Source organism: Carettochelys insculpta, chromosome 11, assembly GCF_033958435.1.
Source record: "Carettochelys insculpta isolate YL-2023 chromosome 11, ASM3395843v1, whole genome shotgun sequence".
In the NCBI taxonomy this organism is placed as follows: domain Eukaryota; kingdom Metazoa; phylum Chordata; order Testudines; family Carettochelyidae; genus Carettochelys; species Carettochelys insculpta.
Genome location: NC_134147.1, coordinates 44,649,958 through 44,669,007, shown reverse-complemented (window position 1 = coordinate 44,669,007; position 19,050 = coordinate 44,649,958). Strand labels below are relative to the sequence as shown.

At 44.3% G+C, this 19,050-nt stretch overlaps 1 protein-coding gene across 4 annotated transcripts in view; it reads right to left on the bottom strand.

The window, feature by feature from the left end:
• PRICKLE2 (prickle planar cell polarity protein 2) overlaps positions 1-19,050 on the bottom strand; it is a 107,929-nt gene that overhangs the window by 18,169 nt on the left and 70,710 nt on the right. For 3 of the 4 annotated variants that reach the window (XM_075005703.1, XM_075005702.1, XM_075005704.1), the window contains 4 exons: positions 18,287-18,424; positions 15,694-15,897; positions 9,774-9,960; positions 4,778-5,638 (listed from right to left, as the gene is read on the bottom strand). In XM_075005703.1, coding sequence (XP_074861804.1) covers positions 4,778-5,638; positions 9,774-9,960; positions 15,694-15,897; positions 18,287-18,424 — 1,390 coding nt within the window. Of the gene's footprint in view, positions 1-1,448; positions 1,508-4,777; positions 5,639-9,773; positions 9,961-15,693; positions 15,898-18,286; positions 18,425-19,050 lie in introns of all 4 variants that reach the window. The other variant, XM_075005705.1, reaches the window with a different exon arrangement.

Below are 19,050 nucleotides of genomic sequence, written 5' to 3'. Positions count from 1 at the left end.
AAAGTCCATCTAGCCCAGTATCATGTCTTCTGACAGTGGCCAATGCCAGATGCCCCAGTGGGAGTGAGCAGAACAGGTAGTCATCAAGTGATCCCTCCCTTGTCACCCATTCCCAGCTTCTAACAGAGGCTAGGGACACCATTCCTACCCACCCTGCCTAATAGCTATTGATTGACAGATCCTCCATGAATGCATCTAGCTCTTTTGAACCCTGTTAAAAAGTCTTGGTTTTCACAACATCCTCTGGCAAGGAGTTCCACAGGCTGACTGTGCGCTTGTGAAGATATTCTTCCCTTTGTTAGTTTTAAACCTGCTGCCCATTAATTTAATTTGGTGATCCCTAGTTCCGTACGGACTGCAGTATGGATATAACTGCAACCATAGCTTTTCCCAGGGGTAAGAAACAGGTAGCTGTTTACCTATAGAAAATGGATTCTAGCCACATGCTTGGTTTGTTATCTGCTTTCACTGGAACCTCCAGCTAATTACTGGTTGTGCTATAATAGAAACATCACTGCAGAATTTCCTGCCAGGAGGGAGTCAGTCAGATTTTAACATGTGCTGTGCAGGTCAGAGACTGTTTGCCCTTCAGCTCTATATAAAATAAATGCTTTCAGTGTTGTCATAAAACTGTTGGACAGATTCAGAGTTAATTACGCTGCACAGAGTATTCTACAAGGTGGAGCAGCTGTGTGGAGACAGAATTTTAAAGCGACTTCTTCAGTGTTTTGGTACAAATGGAAATCCCGGAGTGCTTTGCAGAAAACGCACGCAGGCTTTGTTGGTGGGAGTCGCCGATCGCATGGTGTGAGTGACCCCTCCCATTGACTTCCTTCATTAGGAGAGATGCCGTTTAGCAACCTGTCACAGAGAGCTCTGGGGCAACAGGCACCCTCAGCTGTTTCTGATTTGTGATATATTTACTGTGGCATTTGCTCTGCAAGGGATCTGTCCTGAGTGCTTTCCAAAAGCCAGGCTGAGCCCTTGTGAAGAGGACAAACACCACGTGTGAGCTGCATGCGGTAGCACGGGCTGAGCAACAGCAGTGGTGAAGCGGGCTGGAGGAAGGAGCGCTGTCTCTGAGTGGAGAAGCAGATAAATGAGGGAGCGTGCTTTCTCTACCACTACTACACAGAACGGAGCCTAGCTGGCCCCAGCTCCCAGCTCTGCTGCCAAACACCTCAGTGACCTTGGGCAACTCACTTAAACTATCTGTGCCGGACTTAGCCATCTATTAAATGGGGAAAACAATCCTCTTCTTCCCAGGCACAAGACAGGTCAGCCACTGTCTTTTCAAATGGGGAACAATTTGGGGCAAGGACTGTGTCTTACTCTTTTTGTTCTTTACCTTGCACAATGGGGCCCTGATCTCAGTCGGGGTCTCTAGGCATTATTTTAATACAAATTATTGCAGAAAACTATGATCACCCCCTCGCTTTCATAAATACCTGGTTAACAATGTCAACGTGAGCCTCAGCATTCTGAGCCAATTCTCCAGTAGAGGAAGCTAATGAAGGAGGAACAGCTTCATTAATATATAGTAATAAAGGAAGTGTTTTGAAGGACAGTTTGAATTTAAGGGGAGATTTACAAAAGCACAACTGGGAGTTGCGTGCCCTTGAAAACCTCTTGTAATACTTTAAAAAGGGCATCCTAAGACTAAACAGAGATAGCTTGCCTCCTAATAAATAAAACCTTTTTTAAAAAGTTGAGCTTGTTATGTGGAAGCTCCAAACCATGAAATAATTATTTAAATATCTCTACTTCACTTCTGCCCTGAAAATCCAGCAACAGACCTCAGTGCGGCTCAAGTTTATTTATGTTAAGAAAGTTTCCATATTGGGAGTGTTCAGGGTGAGGCTCTTTCCGACTGCTTTCACCCCCACTCAAGCTTACATGGATTTCTGAAAGTGATTTATTATGCTTTCTCCATCCCCAATTTCCAATTCCCTCTGTGATCTGTATATAGGGTGGGAAGACTGCCCTCCTCTTGTGTCCTGTTCTGAGCTTAATTTATGGAGGTTGAGCGAGGATCTGGCTGGAATCAGATTATTTCAACACCAGGTATGGTGCTGGCAGGTTTCCCAGACAAACACACCAAACTCCACAAACAGGCATAACAAAAGAGTCCTGCTGGGTCAGGCCAAGGAAATTCACAGTCCTTCTAAAGATTAGTCTCCACTAGCCCCACTTTACTCCCCAAACTGGGGCTTTAGAGACATCCACACATGTGCTTGGAGGGCACTTCCTGAGCAGGGTTTGTTTATATGCTCCGTTAGCACTCAAGGTCTGGACAGGGCCTTGCATCTGTTCATGCAGTGCCAAGCATAGAACAAACACCCTGTAAACAGTAACGATAGCTGTGCATGCAGCTGGAGCCTGAACCGTTCTAGGCAGCTAGTTCCGAGGTGGAAGCATGAGAGGTAGCTCATCCTTTCTGAGGGAGGGGATTATACATGCCTGAGTCTGAACAAAGCTTGGCTGAAAAGTAGGAAAAAAAAAAAAGCCAGAGGGGTGGTGCAGGGGGAGGGAGAGGAGCGAAAAAGCAAAGTAAATATCTGTGGTTAACAAACCATACTTGGTATTTTCCTGTCATGAGGATCCAGGCTTTAGGGACTCCTGAGCACAGGCTGTAAACTGTGCCAGGTTAGCGTGGCATCTGATAATGTAAACTACCGTCAACTAGAGAAAAACTCCACTGCACTGAGAGCCTGTTTGCAGACTAATGTGTTTTATCTCCTAAGTCCCAACAGGGTTATTCCACACACATGCTTTGCAGCAGCCCAGGAACAAAAAGCAAATGGAGTCTATGTATGTCCCTGGAATACAGAGAATGCTGAATATTTTATTGGGATACATTTGCAATCCTGGAGGCCAGCGTCAGCTCTGTTTTTGTGGCTAGTTACGGCAGGAATGGTGTACAGAAAAAGGAAAGGCTAGTACAACACTCAGCACCACAATGTTCAATTAAAAAAAACCCGAACAATACCCAAAGGGGACTTATCGTGGGTCTTTCAGAGATTATATTTCAAATAATTTTTGCCCCTAGCTGCTGCTTACAGCAGCTCCTTGGTCTCTTGAGGCTAAAACCCATCTCTTCTCCAGCAGCCAGCATTAATGATTTCCCTTCTTTGCAAGGCAGGCTTAAAGAGCAGTGATGGGTTTGTTTGGAAAGACACTAAAAGACCCCACCCAGAAATAATGATATCTGATATCTACATCTAGGAAACAAAGAAGACATGAATTCAAGGGTTGGACGTGCTTGACTGGCTTATTAAACCTGCAAATTCTGGGATTTCCACACCCACTCCATTACTTACATGGGCCTTTGTCTCATGGGCTATATGGTACTTTCTAGGTTCCAGGGATGCTGTACTGCTGGCTGTCACATCCTGTGTTCTCATGCTAATCTTGGCTCAGCATCTATGCTTCTGTGAGCTAAACCAGGTGAGGAGGACAAGTTTTCATCTTCCCTCTCTCTGCTGTTCTCTAAACACAATAGGGCATGTACTTGATTGTCCCTCCACCATGCCCTTCGGTCCTTGCTTGATCTACTAGCATTTGTATCCTAAAGACACCTCTCAAATAGATGCATCGTGGATGAGATCAGCTAAGATGCTCTGGCCACTGGCCCCATGGGACAGAAGCACAGTGGCAGGCTGTTCTCGAGTTGCTTCCCTCTCTTGGTTGACGGCACCCAAGCCTATTGGCCTTCAGGGCAAGCTGCAAAGCTTGGCATAGCCTCAAGTGTTCTGCAAAGGGGCTGAGCCCCAAGAGGGGCAGGGGGTTAATGCAGTTAGACGGAACAAGTTTCAGAGAGGTAGCCGTATTAGTCTGTAGCTTTGAGAACAACAAGGAGTCTTGTGGCACCTTATAGACTAACAGGTATTTTGGAGCATAAGCTTTCGTGGGCAAATCTTTGCCTATGAAAGCTTATGCTCCAAAATATCTGGTAGTCTGTAAGGTGCCACAAGACTTCTTGTTGGTCTTATACAGAACAGTGATTTCTGGCAGAAGCTGAAGAGGGGACCAGTTTGTACCTTCTGTAATACAGTTACTGAGGGATTTTACATGTATGTGAACCTAACATAATGGACAGCTGAAACTGAAAACAAAGTATCCTCAGAGGTACCCTCTAGATTTGAAAGCACATCAACTGCTCTGTGAAGGCTTAGCTCCACCTCCCAGCCCCAGGGCTTCAAGCTCTGGTTTTTCACATTGCAAAATCCATTAAACTGCCAACACCCAGAGGCATTCCAGCCTGCTCATCGTCATCGGCAAGCGTTCCCAATGCCACCGACTGCTCTGCAATTCTACTTCCACACAGCAAACCATCCTTTTTTAAAACACAGGCCGAACCTCTTTAATCTGGCACTTCATCGTCCAGCAAAATCCATCATCTGGCAAGATGTTAGTTAGCCGAATGTCCACTTATCATGGATGTATCTGAGTTTCCCATGGTCCCATAAAGCTTTTTACAACCCCCAGTCTCTGGTTCCCAGTGTTCTGTGCTGTTATTTAGCTGTCATTTACCCCCAAATGACTTCTAAGAGCCCATTAAACAGTAGAAGAGTTGGTAATGCTGCTACACAACATCAACCTCACATGGTTCGGCAAATTCTCTCACTCGGCACTGGTCAGGATCTGAGGGTTTGAGACTAGAGTAGTCCAACCTGTAGGACCTCTACCTACTTTTCTGGTAGGTAGTGGTCCACCTACCTTTCTGTCTGCCCGCAGGTTTCATAGCAGAACACTGTACCAGCTGTTAGCATCTTACCTGTGGCATTGGAGAGGGCGAGGGACTCCATTGAACCCCGTGGAGTTTGCTCGGTAGGTGTTAGGTCCTCAGTGAATTTAAGTGCATTAATTGGATGCCTTGTTCGACACTGTTGGGTGGACATTCCGCCTCCTTCTTCTTCATCATATTCTGGAACCTTGATACTTCCTCTGGTTTCATTGAAACTCTGGTTAGACATATCACTGTAGCTTTCTTGTGACCTAAGCCTTCCCGGATAATAATCTTCTCTACACTCCTGGATGAAACTTCCACTATGCCCCTTCATAGCCACAGAACTTCTCTTTGGATTGCTGAAATGTTTCCCCCATAAATCTGTCTGAGTGCCTGGGACCTGTGCTGGGTTGTAGGAAGTCCTTATATTACACTGGCTGAGAAGCTGCAATGGGCTTTGGGACTGACTTTGCTCTAGTTGATTTCCATAGTGGTAGAGTTCATCTCTGCTCTGCCATATGTGCTCTCTGTTTAGACTAGGAGTCTGACTAGACAAACTCAGCAGATCCATCTGCAGTGACAGCGGGTCCACATCTGCAGAAAGTCTATTTGAGGTCACTTGCAGTTGACTGCACTGATTTAACAGGTTCTCCTCCACTTTCCCTTTGTTCTTGCCTATTTTGGCGCTGCGGCGGGACTCCTTTGCTCTTGCGCTCTGGAATGCTGAATCTGACGAATCTGAGCCATTCGGGTCATCGCCCATACTGCATGCCCGGGAACAGAATATCTGCCCTTGTTTTGGTAGGAAAGGTCGACCCAGCAGGGATTTCTTGCACTGAGCACAGCAAAAACAGGTTTCTGTAGCGTGCCAATGTTGGCCATCATAAGTCATCTGGCCCTGGTCAATACCTTTTGGGGGAAAAAAAAACATATGGAAAGTGTAAGACCTATGTTGTGAGTTGGAAGATACACCCCGGAAATGTCTGTTGGTCTCATTTTCTCACAACGCATATATGAAAGATGACGAAAACACAGAAGACCCTGATCCTACCACACTTCCTTACATTGAGTAGGCCCATAAAAATAATCCACAGATAGGTTCCGATTCCTTGGCAACATCAATGAGTCTACTAAACTGTGTAAAAGCAGAAATCTTCACAGGTTAAAGGCCTAACCAAGGGACTATTTAATGTGAGGAAAAAGCGGCACAACTGAGCCAGGGTTATTTTATTTCAATGGGTTATTCCATAGTTAAAATGGTAGGAACATAAAAACTCCACAAAGTTACTGAAATTAAAGCAACAAACCCGGTAATTACTTAAAAAACCCCCAAAGACTAAGGCTACGTCTACACTACAGAGATCTTTCGAAAGAGGCCCTTCCGGAAGATCTCTTCCGAAAGAACTTCTTTCAAAAGGGTGCATCTACACATGAAAAAGTGGATCAAAAGAGTGATCTGCTCTTTCAAAAGACAGCAACCACACAGAACTCGCTCTTTCGAAGGAACGGGCCAGGGATAGAAAAATCAGGTGCCATGAGGACTGCTCGTTCAAAGAAGGGCTCTGAGAAGCATGTACAGGTGTTTTGTTTTGAAAGAAGCTTTCGAAAGAAGGCACCTTTCCGGAAACCGGAGTGGAAGCACACTGTCGAAAGGAGTGCTGCATTCTTTCCATCCACTTTTGAAAGAGCACTTTTTGTGGGTAGACGCTCTGTGGGACCTTTCGAAAAAGCCCCCTTCTTTCAAAAAATCTTTCAAAGGAACTTGCTAGTGTACATGCAGCCTAACAGTCCACAAGACATATCTGTGCTGCTTTCCCATTTCTGTGAGGAAGTCAAATATAACCCCACCTTTGTTCTTGACTGCTCTGTTCCCTGTAGATTTTAAGAACAAAACTTATTTTAACTATGACAGCCTCTTTCCACAGAGAAGAGGTGAAGAGACCATATAAAGAATCACCTTGGCTTGCTTTATAGTCAAATTCTAATAGGCAGCAGCAGTCGTGAGGATGACGTTTGCCTTCCCTCAGCTCTGCCTGGCTTCCCGAGGGAATTAAATTCATTGTAGGCCTAACAATGAGAAGCTGTTCCAAAGATGTAGACTCACAGGGCTTCTCAGTCATAGGTTACACCAGCTGTAACTGAAATACCATTGATCTCCACCATATTTACCCAAGAATTATTCCAGCCAGGTTAGCTCTTCTTTGCACTCACAATGGGAGGCTGGCTTTAAATCATCTATAGTTCCTCAAATCCTCCTTACTAAGTGGTATTAAAAGCTTCAGTGCGGACTGATGTGCTATCCCTCCGCTCCCCTACTAGGGTTCAAAATTCAGTAAGATCTGAAGACAGTTGTTAAAAATGGGACAGCCAGTTGGAGAGCGGGCAATGGGCAGTACACAGGACTTACGTTGTCTCTCGAACTTCCTGCAGCCAAGATTGAAATGGGCTTTTTACATTAACCTCCCTGCTACCCGCGTATATTGCAAGTAGAGAGCAGTTACACTGTATTTATGACCGGGGAGCCTGACACCAAAAGAATTGCAATAAGCTGGCTCAAAGAGAGGCTTACAAAGAATGCGCGTGGTACACACGTGGCAGTCTTTTTTTTTTTCTTTTTGGTGGGTGGGGAGGGTGTCAAAGCCATACATATTTTCCAGCTACTGAAGCCACCACTGTAATTTGTACGTTTTTTTGTGTTGGCATTTAGGAAAAAGGAACTGCTTTGTAACTGCTGCATGCTCAGGGCCAGTGTTTCTTCCCATTTTTTCCATCATTGTGCGGAATAAGTTTTGTTATGTGCACCAAGGCATGCAAGGATGTGCACCACCAATAAACACATCTTGCCAGCTGTGGGTGCTCTGCTAATCAGCTGGGTGGCACCCTGAACCTTGCAAGAAATGAGCCTACAGGGAACACCATTCAAGGCTAAAGAAGATCATGAAGGACTTAACTAAGTGTGTGTGCAGAAAAAGGACAGTTTACTAACATATATATATTCCCATTAATCCACTACAATATACCTATTAGCCTGTTTTCATCCAGGCTAGACCTCTTTTCAGTGTAGCTCTCTTCTGCTGTGTAACAAGCAGACCACTTCCACTGCACTTGAAAGCACAAGGGGCAGAGGGAGACCATCAGCAGGGCACGCTATCAGTTCTTCATTCCACAGCCTAGTGCCCTCTCCCCTGAAGTTTCCTCTGAGAGAAACAGAAGGGCTTTTCCTCATTTAGTGGCACTCTTAAACACCCCAGTTCTGCAAAGCTCTTAAGCTGATGCATAGTTTCAATGGACATATAATGCAAGCACGTGCTTAAGCCCTAATTATTATTAATTGTTTGTATTGCGTTAGCACCGAGGTCCAAGTCCTGCTGTGCAAGCCGTTGTACAAACATACAGTCAAATATATTCCTAGTCTGAAAGAGCTTACACATCTCATAGAACTAGAAGGGGCCTTGGGAGGTAGGTCACGCAGTCCAGTCCCCTGCCTTACCATCCTTTTGTTTTTTTTTTTAAATAATCTGTTTGCCCCAAATCCCTAAATGGCCCCTTTAGGGGCTGAATGCACAACCCTGGGTTTAGCAGACCAACGTTCAACCACTGAGCTTCGCCTCCCCCAAGCTTATGAGCTCAGTAGGAAAGAGATATGGAAGGACAGCACAAGGCAACAGTGAGGCAAGTGTGATGAACCTGGCAGCTGGTTTGCCAGGGCTGGGTGTTCTGATGGCAGCCCAGCAGTCATCAGTTTTAAGCAGGGTGGTGCGGGAGGACAAAGTTAAGCAAGTCGGTAAGTGCTCTGCTGAAATCTTTATTCCTCCCTGTTGACTATTTGGTCATGTCATGCGAGAAAAATGATTCCCCACCCCCCGAGTGCACTAAAATGTGCACTCACCTATGGGGACAAATGAAGGCCTGTCTGTGCACCTATCCATGCAAAGAAATTTTTCTTTTTTTTCTTACTGTGTACCGCAAAACAGCCAGGCAGATCTCACAGTACAATAGCATTAGTTTTGAAGCTTATGTTAACCATTTTGATTGGTACGAGCTTATGGAATGCTAATGCGCCAGTGTTTAGGCAAGAAATGAGCCAGAACCTATTGTACAAATGCACTTTGAGAATATATATAAATGCCAGAAATCTAGACCAAATTTTTAGTTGTTGCTTTTCTTTTTTTCCCCTTTCTCCTCCCCACTCCCCCTTACTCCTCAGAACATCCCATCTACTGGTGGATTAAAAAAGCAAATTGAAATGTAATGAAATGATGTCTAATGAGCACACATTTTCCCTTGCACGAGCTCATTAACCCACATACACCCTTTGAAAGCTGGAACAGCACAGATCAGCTGCAACAAATACAAGCATATTTAAAAGAAAATGTTAGAACAGACGATAAATGAATGAGTGCAATCCTTTGGCTTTTGATAGTTGTAATATCTCCTGAGATTGCTTTCCAATGATTTCCCTGTCTCAAGAAAACCCGCCCTAGTACAAAAGGGGATATGAGCAGCTTCTCTTTCTTCTCCCCATAAAAGCAGTAATTATCTTTCTTGATTGTCAAGGGTCAGATGTTTGTATCTGCAGTTCTTTCCTTTCTACACTACCCACAGGGCAAGGATATGGCTGGTGGTATCTCTCGCTGGACATCTTCCTTGTGCAGTGGAAATGCTGAAATACTGACTGAAGTCCACACAGGATTCTGCATTGCCAAGTGTTTTTTCAAGGATATATTAACATAAGTAACAGTGCCAGAAACACCCTTTCAAGTAGAAGTAATTTCAACAGGTTGCCTGAAGTGTGTTCTGCTTAAAATATTCTTACACATTTCTTGTTTCACACAGGATAATTTATTTTATACTCATGTTCTGTGCCAAACTCCATTTGGCTAAAAAGTCAATCAACATGCACAAAACCAGCAAAATAAAAGCAATAGCACAAAAGGCACTGCAACACTACCTTAACTGCACCCACATCAAAAGGTGCATGACTTCATCTCCCTCTGATTTGTTCTTGCTCCTGTTGATAGCCAGAAGGAAGTTTTGCCCTTACCTATGTGTTGTGCGCAGGTGTCACAGTACTCCGCATATAAAGATTCAAAGCAGTTGCAGCAGTATGGCCTGCCTTCCTTCATGATGTACCTCTGTCCGCCCAGCACCGTTTCACATTCAAAACAGCAAAAGTGCTTCATGTGCCAGTGTCTCCCTTCAGCCTCGGTGCATTCATCTGCAAAAATGATCTGGGAAAAGCCAGAGGAGGAAATGAACCAAACAGGATCATGGTGAGAGAGAAGGCTTAGAACACAGAGATTTGTATGGCACCCACCATCCCCAGGGTTGCCAACCATCAGTATATTTACAGACGGTTCATAGAAAATTAGCTGGCATTGGCCGTGTCCATAAAAAATTTAGATGTCTGTAAATTTCATAAAAGTGCAATAAAATTTCCAAAACCTGCAATTATTCTATAGCAATTAAACTTCCGTGCTGCGTCAGCCATTTTACTGCAGACCAGCAGAAATGGAACGTTTTGTTGAGGTGATGTAATGTGAATCATGTGATCCACACGATGTTATCGTCTACTTTATCCCACCGAGTTAGCGTCAGCACATTGGCAACATGACTAGCTAAATGAAAGAGTCCCACAAAAGCTCATCACCAAATAAATCATTTTGCTCATCTTTAAAGTGCTGCATTTCTGCTGTTTTGTTTTGTTAGAATACAGACTAACACGGCCACCTCTCTGTTACTAAATGAAAGTGAGTTAAGTGGCATACTGTTCTTGTGATGTAGGAATGACAATGATTACTCTGCACTTTTGGCCATTTATGTCGCTTTAATATAGTATAAAAATTATGCCTGTAAAAAAATGTGTCTGTCTGTAAATATTTCTCATTTTGTCCGTAAACGAATTTTCTGTGGGTTGGTAACCCTGGTCATCCTGCTCCCCTCCACGGCCTCTCTCAGTTTCAACCCCTGTGGTAAACTGTCCAACATGCAGATTGGAAACTCTGCAAGGCGGGCAGCATCACATCTGTACGGCACCTACCACAACGAAGTCCTGACCCCAATCAGGATTTCTCAGCACTGCCATAATATAAATTATGCTAATAATGGAGGCTGGAGAACTCCACTCCAATGAGAGGATAGCGGGAGGGAAGGCAATCTAAGCAAAAGAGCTGCTTTGGGTTCATTTATAGCCAGGGGGATTTATTTTAATTATGACTGAAATCAGCAAGCAGGAAACCTTGATTTATAATGTTGATTTTAATTGCGTTTTGCATGTCTACTTTTTAGTGATTTCCTCTAAAACATGTTGATTTGCACTGACTGGTGACCACTAGAAGAGGATGAATTGCTCCTAAATCTTTGCACTAAATTTGGTACTTGCTTCTCCTTGCTAAGAACAAGGAGAATTTTTTTCAAACAACTGGATAGCTTAACTTAGTGGTCCCCAATCCTTTCACGAAGGGGGCTCCCCCCAGCCTGACTGCAATTTGTCTTTATTGGGGATCTAAGATTACCCTGGCTCCTCGTCATCTCTCCATACCTGCTCCTTTCCCAGTCTCACCCCCAACCCCTCTGTTTCTCACCCTCTTCTCAGCCCAAGCAACCCGCTCAGCTCTTTCCAGTCCCCAGTCACTGACTTCCCTAGGCCTTGTTTATTTCTGCAGCCTGCACCAGCCTCTGTCCCCTGTGGCCAGTGTGACTGCTATCAGGCTGCTGACTGTCTGCTTGCTGGCTCCAGACACATCCTCTGTGCTACTGCCGTCTGGAACCTGCTCCCTATCTCACTGCCTGCTGCCCAGGAGAAGTCAGGGTTTGTCCACATGCGGTGGAGCCTTCTCAAGACCCACTGGCGAGTTGGGACTCACTATTTGGGAAACACTGGCACAAATTACATTTATTCAGATTCTTAACTCTTACATTTTGTGCTTGTGAAAGGTGAATTCTTGTTTCACAGAGGATGATTCATTTTATGCTTATGATTTGTGCCAAGCTCCATTTGGCGAGAAAGTCAATTAGCATGCACAAAAACAGATTTTTAAAGGAATAAAACTATCGTTGAGTGTTCTGGACACGTAAGAAAGAAGTAGATCAAAACGGGGTTTTATTTCAAACCAATTCATGTATTACACAAAGGAAAAAAAAATATCTGTAATTAGTGAGCTGAACTGATTGCTTCTGGTCAGTATGTCCTTCAAGATGTTAGAACGAGTCGATCTCATCCTCTCACACCAAGTCTGTATCCAGAGATTGAGAGAGAAAAACAGGGTTTCCTACTTTTTCAGCTCCCAATTGGCTTCATTATTTTGAAAGAACCAGTCACTGAACGGAACTAGTTAAATAAACTTGAACTGAAAAAATATTCTCTTTGCTACCACAGAAGAGGTTACTGCTGGTAAAAGCTGAATTAGCTTTTCAACAAGCTCAGGTTCTTGGTGCTTAGCCAGTGACTTCTACCAGCTTAACACTTCGATTCTCTTCAACACTTGGCAACAAATATGTACAGCTGAATATTAATTTGTACATTTAATTTAATTAATTTGAATACATTATAACACATGTAAGCTTTAATGTGTCAATTTCAAATTTAATTTTAAAGAGTCTAATTTTTTTAAAATAAACATATTTAATTTTTAGAAAATCCAATTTAAATAAAAAAATTATTTTTTTTCACTTTGAAAAATGATCACATTTTGTCCATCCTGTTCATAGAACAATACTGCAGGCATGTCACAGGAAAATAAAAAGTTCAGCTCCTCTATCCACAATCGTATTGTACTAATTAGGATCATGGCACTAATTACAATGTAAACACAGTCACATCTTCTATTGAGGTTCATTTGTACATGGCAGATGAAGGATTAATGAATGATCAGTATATGCAATGAAGATCTTACACACGAGCAGTATTTGTTATAGATGCTTCTGAGCACATCAGTAGATGATGTGAAGTCAACACAATAAGCAACATATTGACCTGTGGGACTTTGTATAAGTAACCAATTACCCATTTATTAAAACATCAATTAACCATTTATAAAAGGATGAAGTGTAAGACAGCAGCAGAAACACCAGCAATCTTAGCACCCCTATAATGCTTTTTATCCACAGATGGCCAATTGTTCTACAAAAACGAGAAAGAATCAGCCTCTCCCGATTTTACTGAGGGGGAAGCAGAAGCACAGAGTAGTTAAGGCCATGTCTACATTACCCAGAAGATTGACCCGCTCAGGCTCGATCTTCTGGGGTTTGACTTCACGTGTCTGTTAGAGACACTGAAATGAACCGGTTAGGGGTTGTCTGTCACCCCTGTACTCCTTGATATCATGGGAGTAAGGGAGGTTGACAGATGAAACTCTCCCGTTGACCTTCCTCAGTGAGGATGTCCAGGTAAATAGAGTGCAGATTAGTTAATTCTAGCTATGCAATTGCTGTAGCTAGAACTGTGCATCTGCAACCGACTTAGCTGCCTAGCATAGACAAGGCCTAACCGAGCCATCTGAGGTCATACAGAATAGTAACAGAGAGATAGCTGTGTTAGTCTGTACTCCAACAAAACAAAGCAGCAGAAACGTAGCACTTTAAAGACTAACAAAATGATTTACTCAGTGATGAGCTTTTGTGGGACAGACCCTGTTTTTGTTTTTGAGGTCAGACAGTGAATGAACAGCTGAGCTGCAAACAGAATGTAGGCTTCTCGACTTCTAACAGCACTCCCTGTTCAGTGTTCTACTTTGCTTTCATGACAGAGGGTTAGGAGCTGCATAGGATATTCCATGGAGCAAGTGCACAGGAAGCTGTGTTCTACAGTTATTTCATATTATTTTTGATAAGTGTTGGATGTCTTCATGGAAGAAGGTGTCTAGAAAGGGAAGTGAATAGGATATTTGTACAAGAATTTGTAACAGGACTTTGCAGGGATAAAGTGCATGAAAAAAATTACTCGCCCTAAAAAAGGAAGAGGAAAATTTCAATGGTTAGGAGGTTTTTTTACTGGTAACCTCACAAATCTAATTGGATACAAAAGTCAATGTTCTTTATACTTGACAGGCACCTAGAATGGGATTTTTACTGTACATTTGCACTGATGGGATTTAGAATTTTTATCATACATAGGGTTTTCCACAATTCAGTTTTCATAATGCTCAAAACCAGAACAATTTCCTTCACCAACCTCCGAGCTGAGATTGACACTTGAGAAACAACTAGAATCTGCCTGGAAGGCTTTTTGTGTATTATATTTGTTTAGCCTCCCATATTCCTTTAATCTCCTCTATTAAGTTCGATTTCAATACACTGTAGAGACAAACACAACATATCATAAGATATAAAACCTGTTTTCCTCCAGGACCGAAGTCGGTTTTTTTTTCCTGGTAGATCTGCGTACAGTGGAAGCACCACCAACCACGACTGGATTGAAATCACACAGTTTGGTGTGTTGCTACAGGAAAGTTCTCAAAAAGTTCTCCCCGGCTCCTGATCGGGTGAGAAAACCTGAACCTAGATTAGCATGACCCTGGGTTGATTAGCCTGAAAACTTCCCAGTGCGAATCTCCTGGGGTGCAAACTTGAAACCAAGAGAAAAAATCTTCATGGACCGTAAAAAACTGAAACCACCAAATTTTATCTGGGCTTTGTATGTGTTCTGTGCCACTTAGTGCAGAACTTCAGCTGTATCACGTCTCTACACATTAATATGCAGGCATATGTGGACTATCAGAGGTACACTGCATTGAAGTGGGACTCTGTAGCTACACACAATGGGAGGGAAGCATCATGCTTTAATTAAGAAAATTCTTTGTTTTGCCTTAAGGTGCTGCACCTCTGTCCACCAACTGCAGAACAGTGCAACGAGAGTTTGTTTTCCTGTTAGCTGCAGAATACAGAGAGTATCTCAATATCAGCAAACCTCTGTAGGGTGATTGTTTTTCTAAAAGCAGAACATATCTAGAGGCAAGATCTGACTTCTGCCAAATCCTTGGAACTCAGCAAGCCTGATGTCATTTTTCTGTTTAGCGTTTTGGGTCTGAGCATAAAAATCTTAAATAACCCATCACAGCCCACGTCAGAGCTGAGTATGTAATTCCTACCACGTCATTTACTTTATGAATCAGGCCTATTTTTCCTGGTCTCAGGACGTCTGTGAACACATTGCAACTGTCTCAGATTTATTCATTATTTAACATTATTCATGTTTTTTCACAAAGTTAGTTTTGCACTCAAAAATCAAGGTCGCGTTCCGTGGCTGCGCTTGTCAGACACGCTGGAACCATTGGTGCCGCTCCCTGACGGGATAAGCTTAGACACTTGCAATCAAGCTTCTGGTGCAAATTACTGTGGAAAGAGAATTCTAACCTCACTGTGAGGATCTGAACATTTCCACACTCATTTGCGTTATGAAAAGAGACAGTCCCATAAAAGTGCATGGAAAGTGTAAAAATCCTGTAAAAATCGCACGGGAAATATTCTGCTGTATTGGCTGAGCTCACAGCCTGGTAGAACAGGGGAAACTGCTGGCAGTCAGTGCAAATACGCAGTTTTCAGCCACCCCAAATTCACGGATCCCAGGAGGGTCTCTCCACTGCCATACTGTTTATGGAAGGCCTAGCAGGGGGCAGAGGCAGACTGTTCAGTGGACAGCCAAGTTAGAGGACAGGTGAGATTTTGAGAATCTCCCACAGTAGAGCTGCTGAACTGGTGAATGAGCAGCAGTGGCTGGTGCTTCAGGCTCCTTAGAAATGCTGTGGCAGTGCTGCTCCGACTGGCACTGAGAGGGCCACTGATTGTCTTAGGCCCTGCCCCTTCCGCTCTTGTCCTGGCCCCTCCAGGAGGCGTGGAGCTGGGCCCCTGCCCATCTTGCCCTGGGGCCTGCGGTGGATGTTGGCCCCACTGCAGTCACAGCAACCAGAGCTCTCCTGCATTCCTTAACACAACGTTGCCCACCACCAAACCCAGCTGGTTCTTACCTCGTCACACGCAGCACATCGAGGCTTCAAGCATTCAGCGTGGTGTCGGCCACAATAAATCTTGCCGTCTTGATAAAAGTAGATCAGATCAACCAGCAGCTCGTTACAGACAGAGCATATAAAGCAAGGCGGGTGCCAGCACACGCCATGGCCTGCTCGGGATGCGAACACAGCGATGTCGCCACCATTGATTTGGCCACCACACTGGTAGGACAAGAACGGAGAGGAAGAGGGTTCATTTTACACGAGTCCAAAGGGGCACGCTGCTTCTGGGAGTGCTGTCCGGCAGTCACTGCACAAGCTGACTTAGGCAAGGGGAGGAAGCAGGAGTGTGTTTGTCCTGGCTTGCTGGCCGCCCGTTTGATCATCCCTATCAAATGAAACTTCTCTTTGGTGTCACTGTCTCAATGCTCCTCGGCCGTGATTTGGGGCAGGCCAAAAGGTCCCTAGTGTGCTACAGCTGTCTCTCGTGGGGTGTGAAAGGGAGCATTTGCACAATTTCTCCAGAGCACAAACAGTAAGGACTTTTGGTTCACTAGGCGGCTGCACTTACTGTTACCTTCCACTGCACCCAACTCTTTGGTGCTGTCGTAAGCTGACTTAGGCAACAGGATGAGGGGGAGGACAGGAAATAATCTTCCTGGCACAGCTGAGTTTCCACTGCTCACGGAACTTTATGGAAGAGCCAAATGGAGTAGCCACATGGGCCAGCTGGTCATTTATCACTGCACTACACAAGCAAAGTCTTCTGAAGACTTCAGCTGTATCAAGGCTGCCTTTTCTCACACAGCTCCCTGACTGAACACTAAACCTTCCCATAGGGCCTCATTCAACCTTCTTCCAACTCCTGGCTCCCCTGCTCTTCCAACAGTCCTCCCTCCCGCAAGCTACTCATTAAGGCTACGTCTACACTACAGCGATCTTTTGAAAGAACAGAACAGGGATCGAAAAATAAATGTGTCCGCACACAAAAAAATGGATCAAAAGATAGATCTGCTCCTTTGAAAGAGAGCGTCCACACAGCCCCCTGTTCTTTCAAAAAAACGGGCCAGGGATCGAAAAATAAGACCCTATGAGGACAGCTCTTTCAGAAAAAAAGGGCCTGCACAGATTTTCTTTTGAAAGAAGCTTTCAAAAGAAGGTGCTCATCCTGAAATGGGATTGTAAGAGTGCTTTTGAAAGGAGCGCCATGTTCTTTTGATTTAATTTCAAAAGAATGAGTTTTGTGTGTAGATGCTCAGCTGGTTATTTCAAAAGAGGCCCTTCTTTGGAAAACTATTTAGAAATAACTTGTCTATTCCCATAGACACGACCCCAGGGTATGTCTACACTACAGAGTTATTCCAGAATAGCTTATTCTGGAGTTGTTATTCCAGAATAATGCGTCCACACTACAGGGAAGCTCCAGAATAATCAAAACTTGTTTTCAAAATAGCATGTCCACACACAATAGAGCCTACTTTGGATTAGAGTCCCTGGAAGCACTTTATGTCTACACATCAGTGCTATATCTACACAGCAGTGTTTTTCTGGAATAAGTTACTCCTCATAGAGTGAGGTTTGCAGAATTTGAAAGAAGATGCCCATTATTTCAGAAGAGCAGTTTTGCTGTGTAGATGTTTGCAAAGTTATTTTGGAATAGCGACCATTATTCTGAAATAACTTTGCTGTATAGAAATACCCTAAGTGCCCCCAGACCAACCTATCCCACTGCCACCCCTATGGGCTTATTCCTCAACTCCCTGCTCCTGCCCATGGCGGGCTGCTTCCCTGTTGTTACTCAGTCCGCTTCCAGCCAGTTCCTTCCTGGACATGGTGGGTATGAGCTCAACCCATGGTGGGGTCCAGACCCAGTGCTGTAGAAGTGGCTCCCATGAGAAGCACAGGCTGGAAATGAATTAGGACTATTTCCAGCTTTGAGGTAGGCAGGACAGATTGGTTCACCTGCCTGGACTGAGTTGTGCATGAAGTTCACACCACTGCCTGCTACTTGAGCTGATAAATCCCTAAAAACACCCGGGCCATGTCTACACTAGCCCAAATCTTCGAAATGCGTATTCAGCGCCTCATTAGCATGCCGCCGGCTGTGCTCTTTGAAATTGCCACTTTTCGCTGCTGCATGGCTTGTCCAGATGGGGTTCCTTTTCGAAAGGACCCCGCCACCTTCGAAATCCCCTTATTCCTATCAGCTGTCCTTTGGAAAAGGACCCCTGTCTGTACGAGCAGCGCAGCAGCGAAAAGCAGCAATTTCGAAGAGCCACAGCTGGAGACATGCTAATGAGGCACTGAATATGCATTTCAGCACCTCATTTGGGCTAGTGTAGACGTAGCCCCAGACTGCTCCCATTTGGGAGCTAGCCAGTTACCTAAGGGTTAAATTCAGCCACCTGAAAGGAGATACAGGAAGAAGAGGCAGAGAGACTGTGTCACTGCCATGCATTCCCTCAAGGCAAGCACTGGGGTCAGACTTCCCAGCATCTGACACAGAGATAGATGTTAATGTATGGCTGTGCTTTCCATACCACAGAGAACCCTGCGTGACTCAAACAGAGCCACCAGCAGTGTCAGGATGTGTCCCATGTTGGGCACTTACCTGTTCGCAAATGGCCCCCGTCATGGTGACGGGAAATGGTCGAACATTGCCTCTCCCCAGATTCTCCCTTTTCCTTTGATTGCTGAAGAGTTTGAGTTCCCTCTTCTCTTCCTCATCCAATGAATTGCAATAGCGGACCTGCAATGCAAGTGGAGGTAATTTGCTTTATGCTGCCCAGAACCACAAACACACCTGGTATTACTGTGACTATGATTTCCAAAGCTCGGACGATTACAGCAAAGTGAGACTCGGCAGGCATGATCTGGAAGCAATTCAGCTATGTTGATTTAGGCTCGCTGAGAATCTGGCCCAAGTTTGGAAAGTCTGGGACCACAAGTGCACTTTATAATCCATTAGCAGGAGAGTCATTTTCTTCCTTCAGCCTTTTCATGCCTGAGATAGCAGAGCAGCACTATAATGACTCAGCAATGTTTGTCCTCTGATACCTACTCCTCATAAGTTTATGATCTGGTACTAATTATTTGCTATTGGGTGAATGCTGTATATCCAGCTTCAACTAAGGATTTATTAGAGATTCCAATTTTTTTCGTGGCGGGGGAAGTGACAGGACTGGGGGAGGGGAGTATGTAAACAATCAAAGTTGTAATTTCAACAACAGTTCCGAGAACAAGATGTTTCCACTGCTCAGATAGAATTTCCTGCTTATGGATTTGATCTGAAACTAATGAGATCCTGAAAGAATCTTTTGGGGAGAAATGTTCCTGCTACAAGCAGTAACAGGACTAATCCCACATACCTTACTC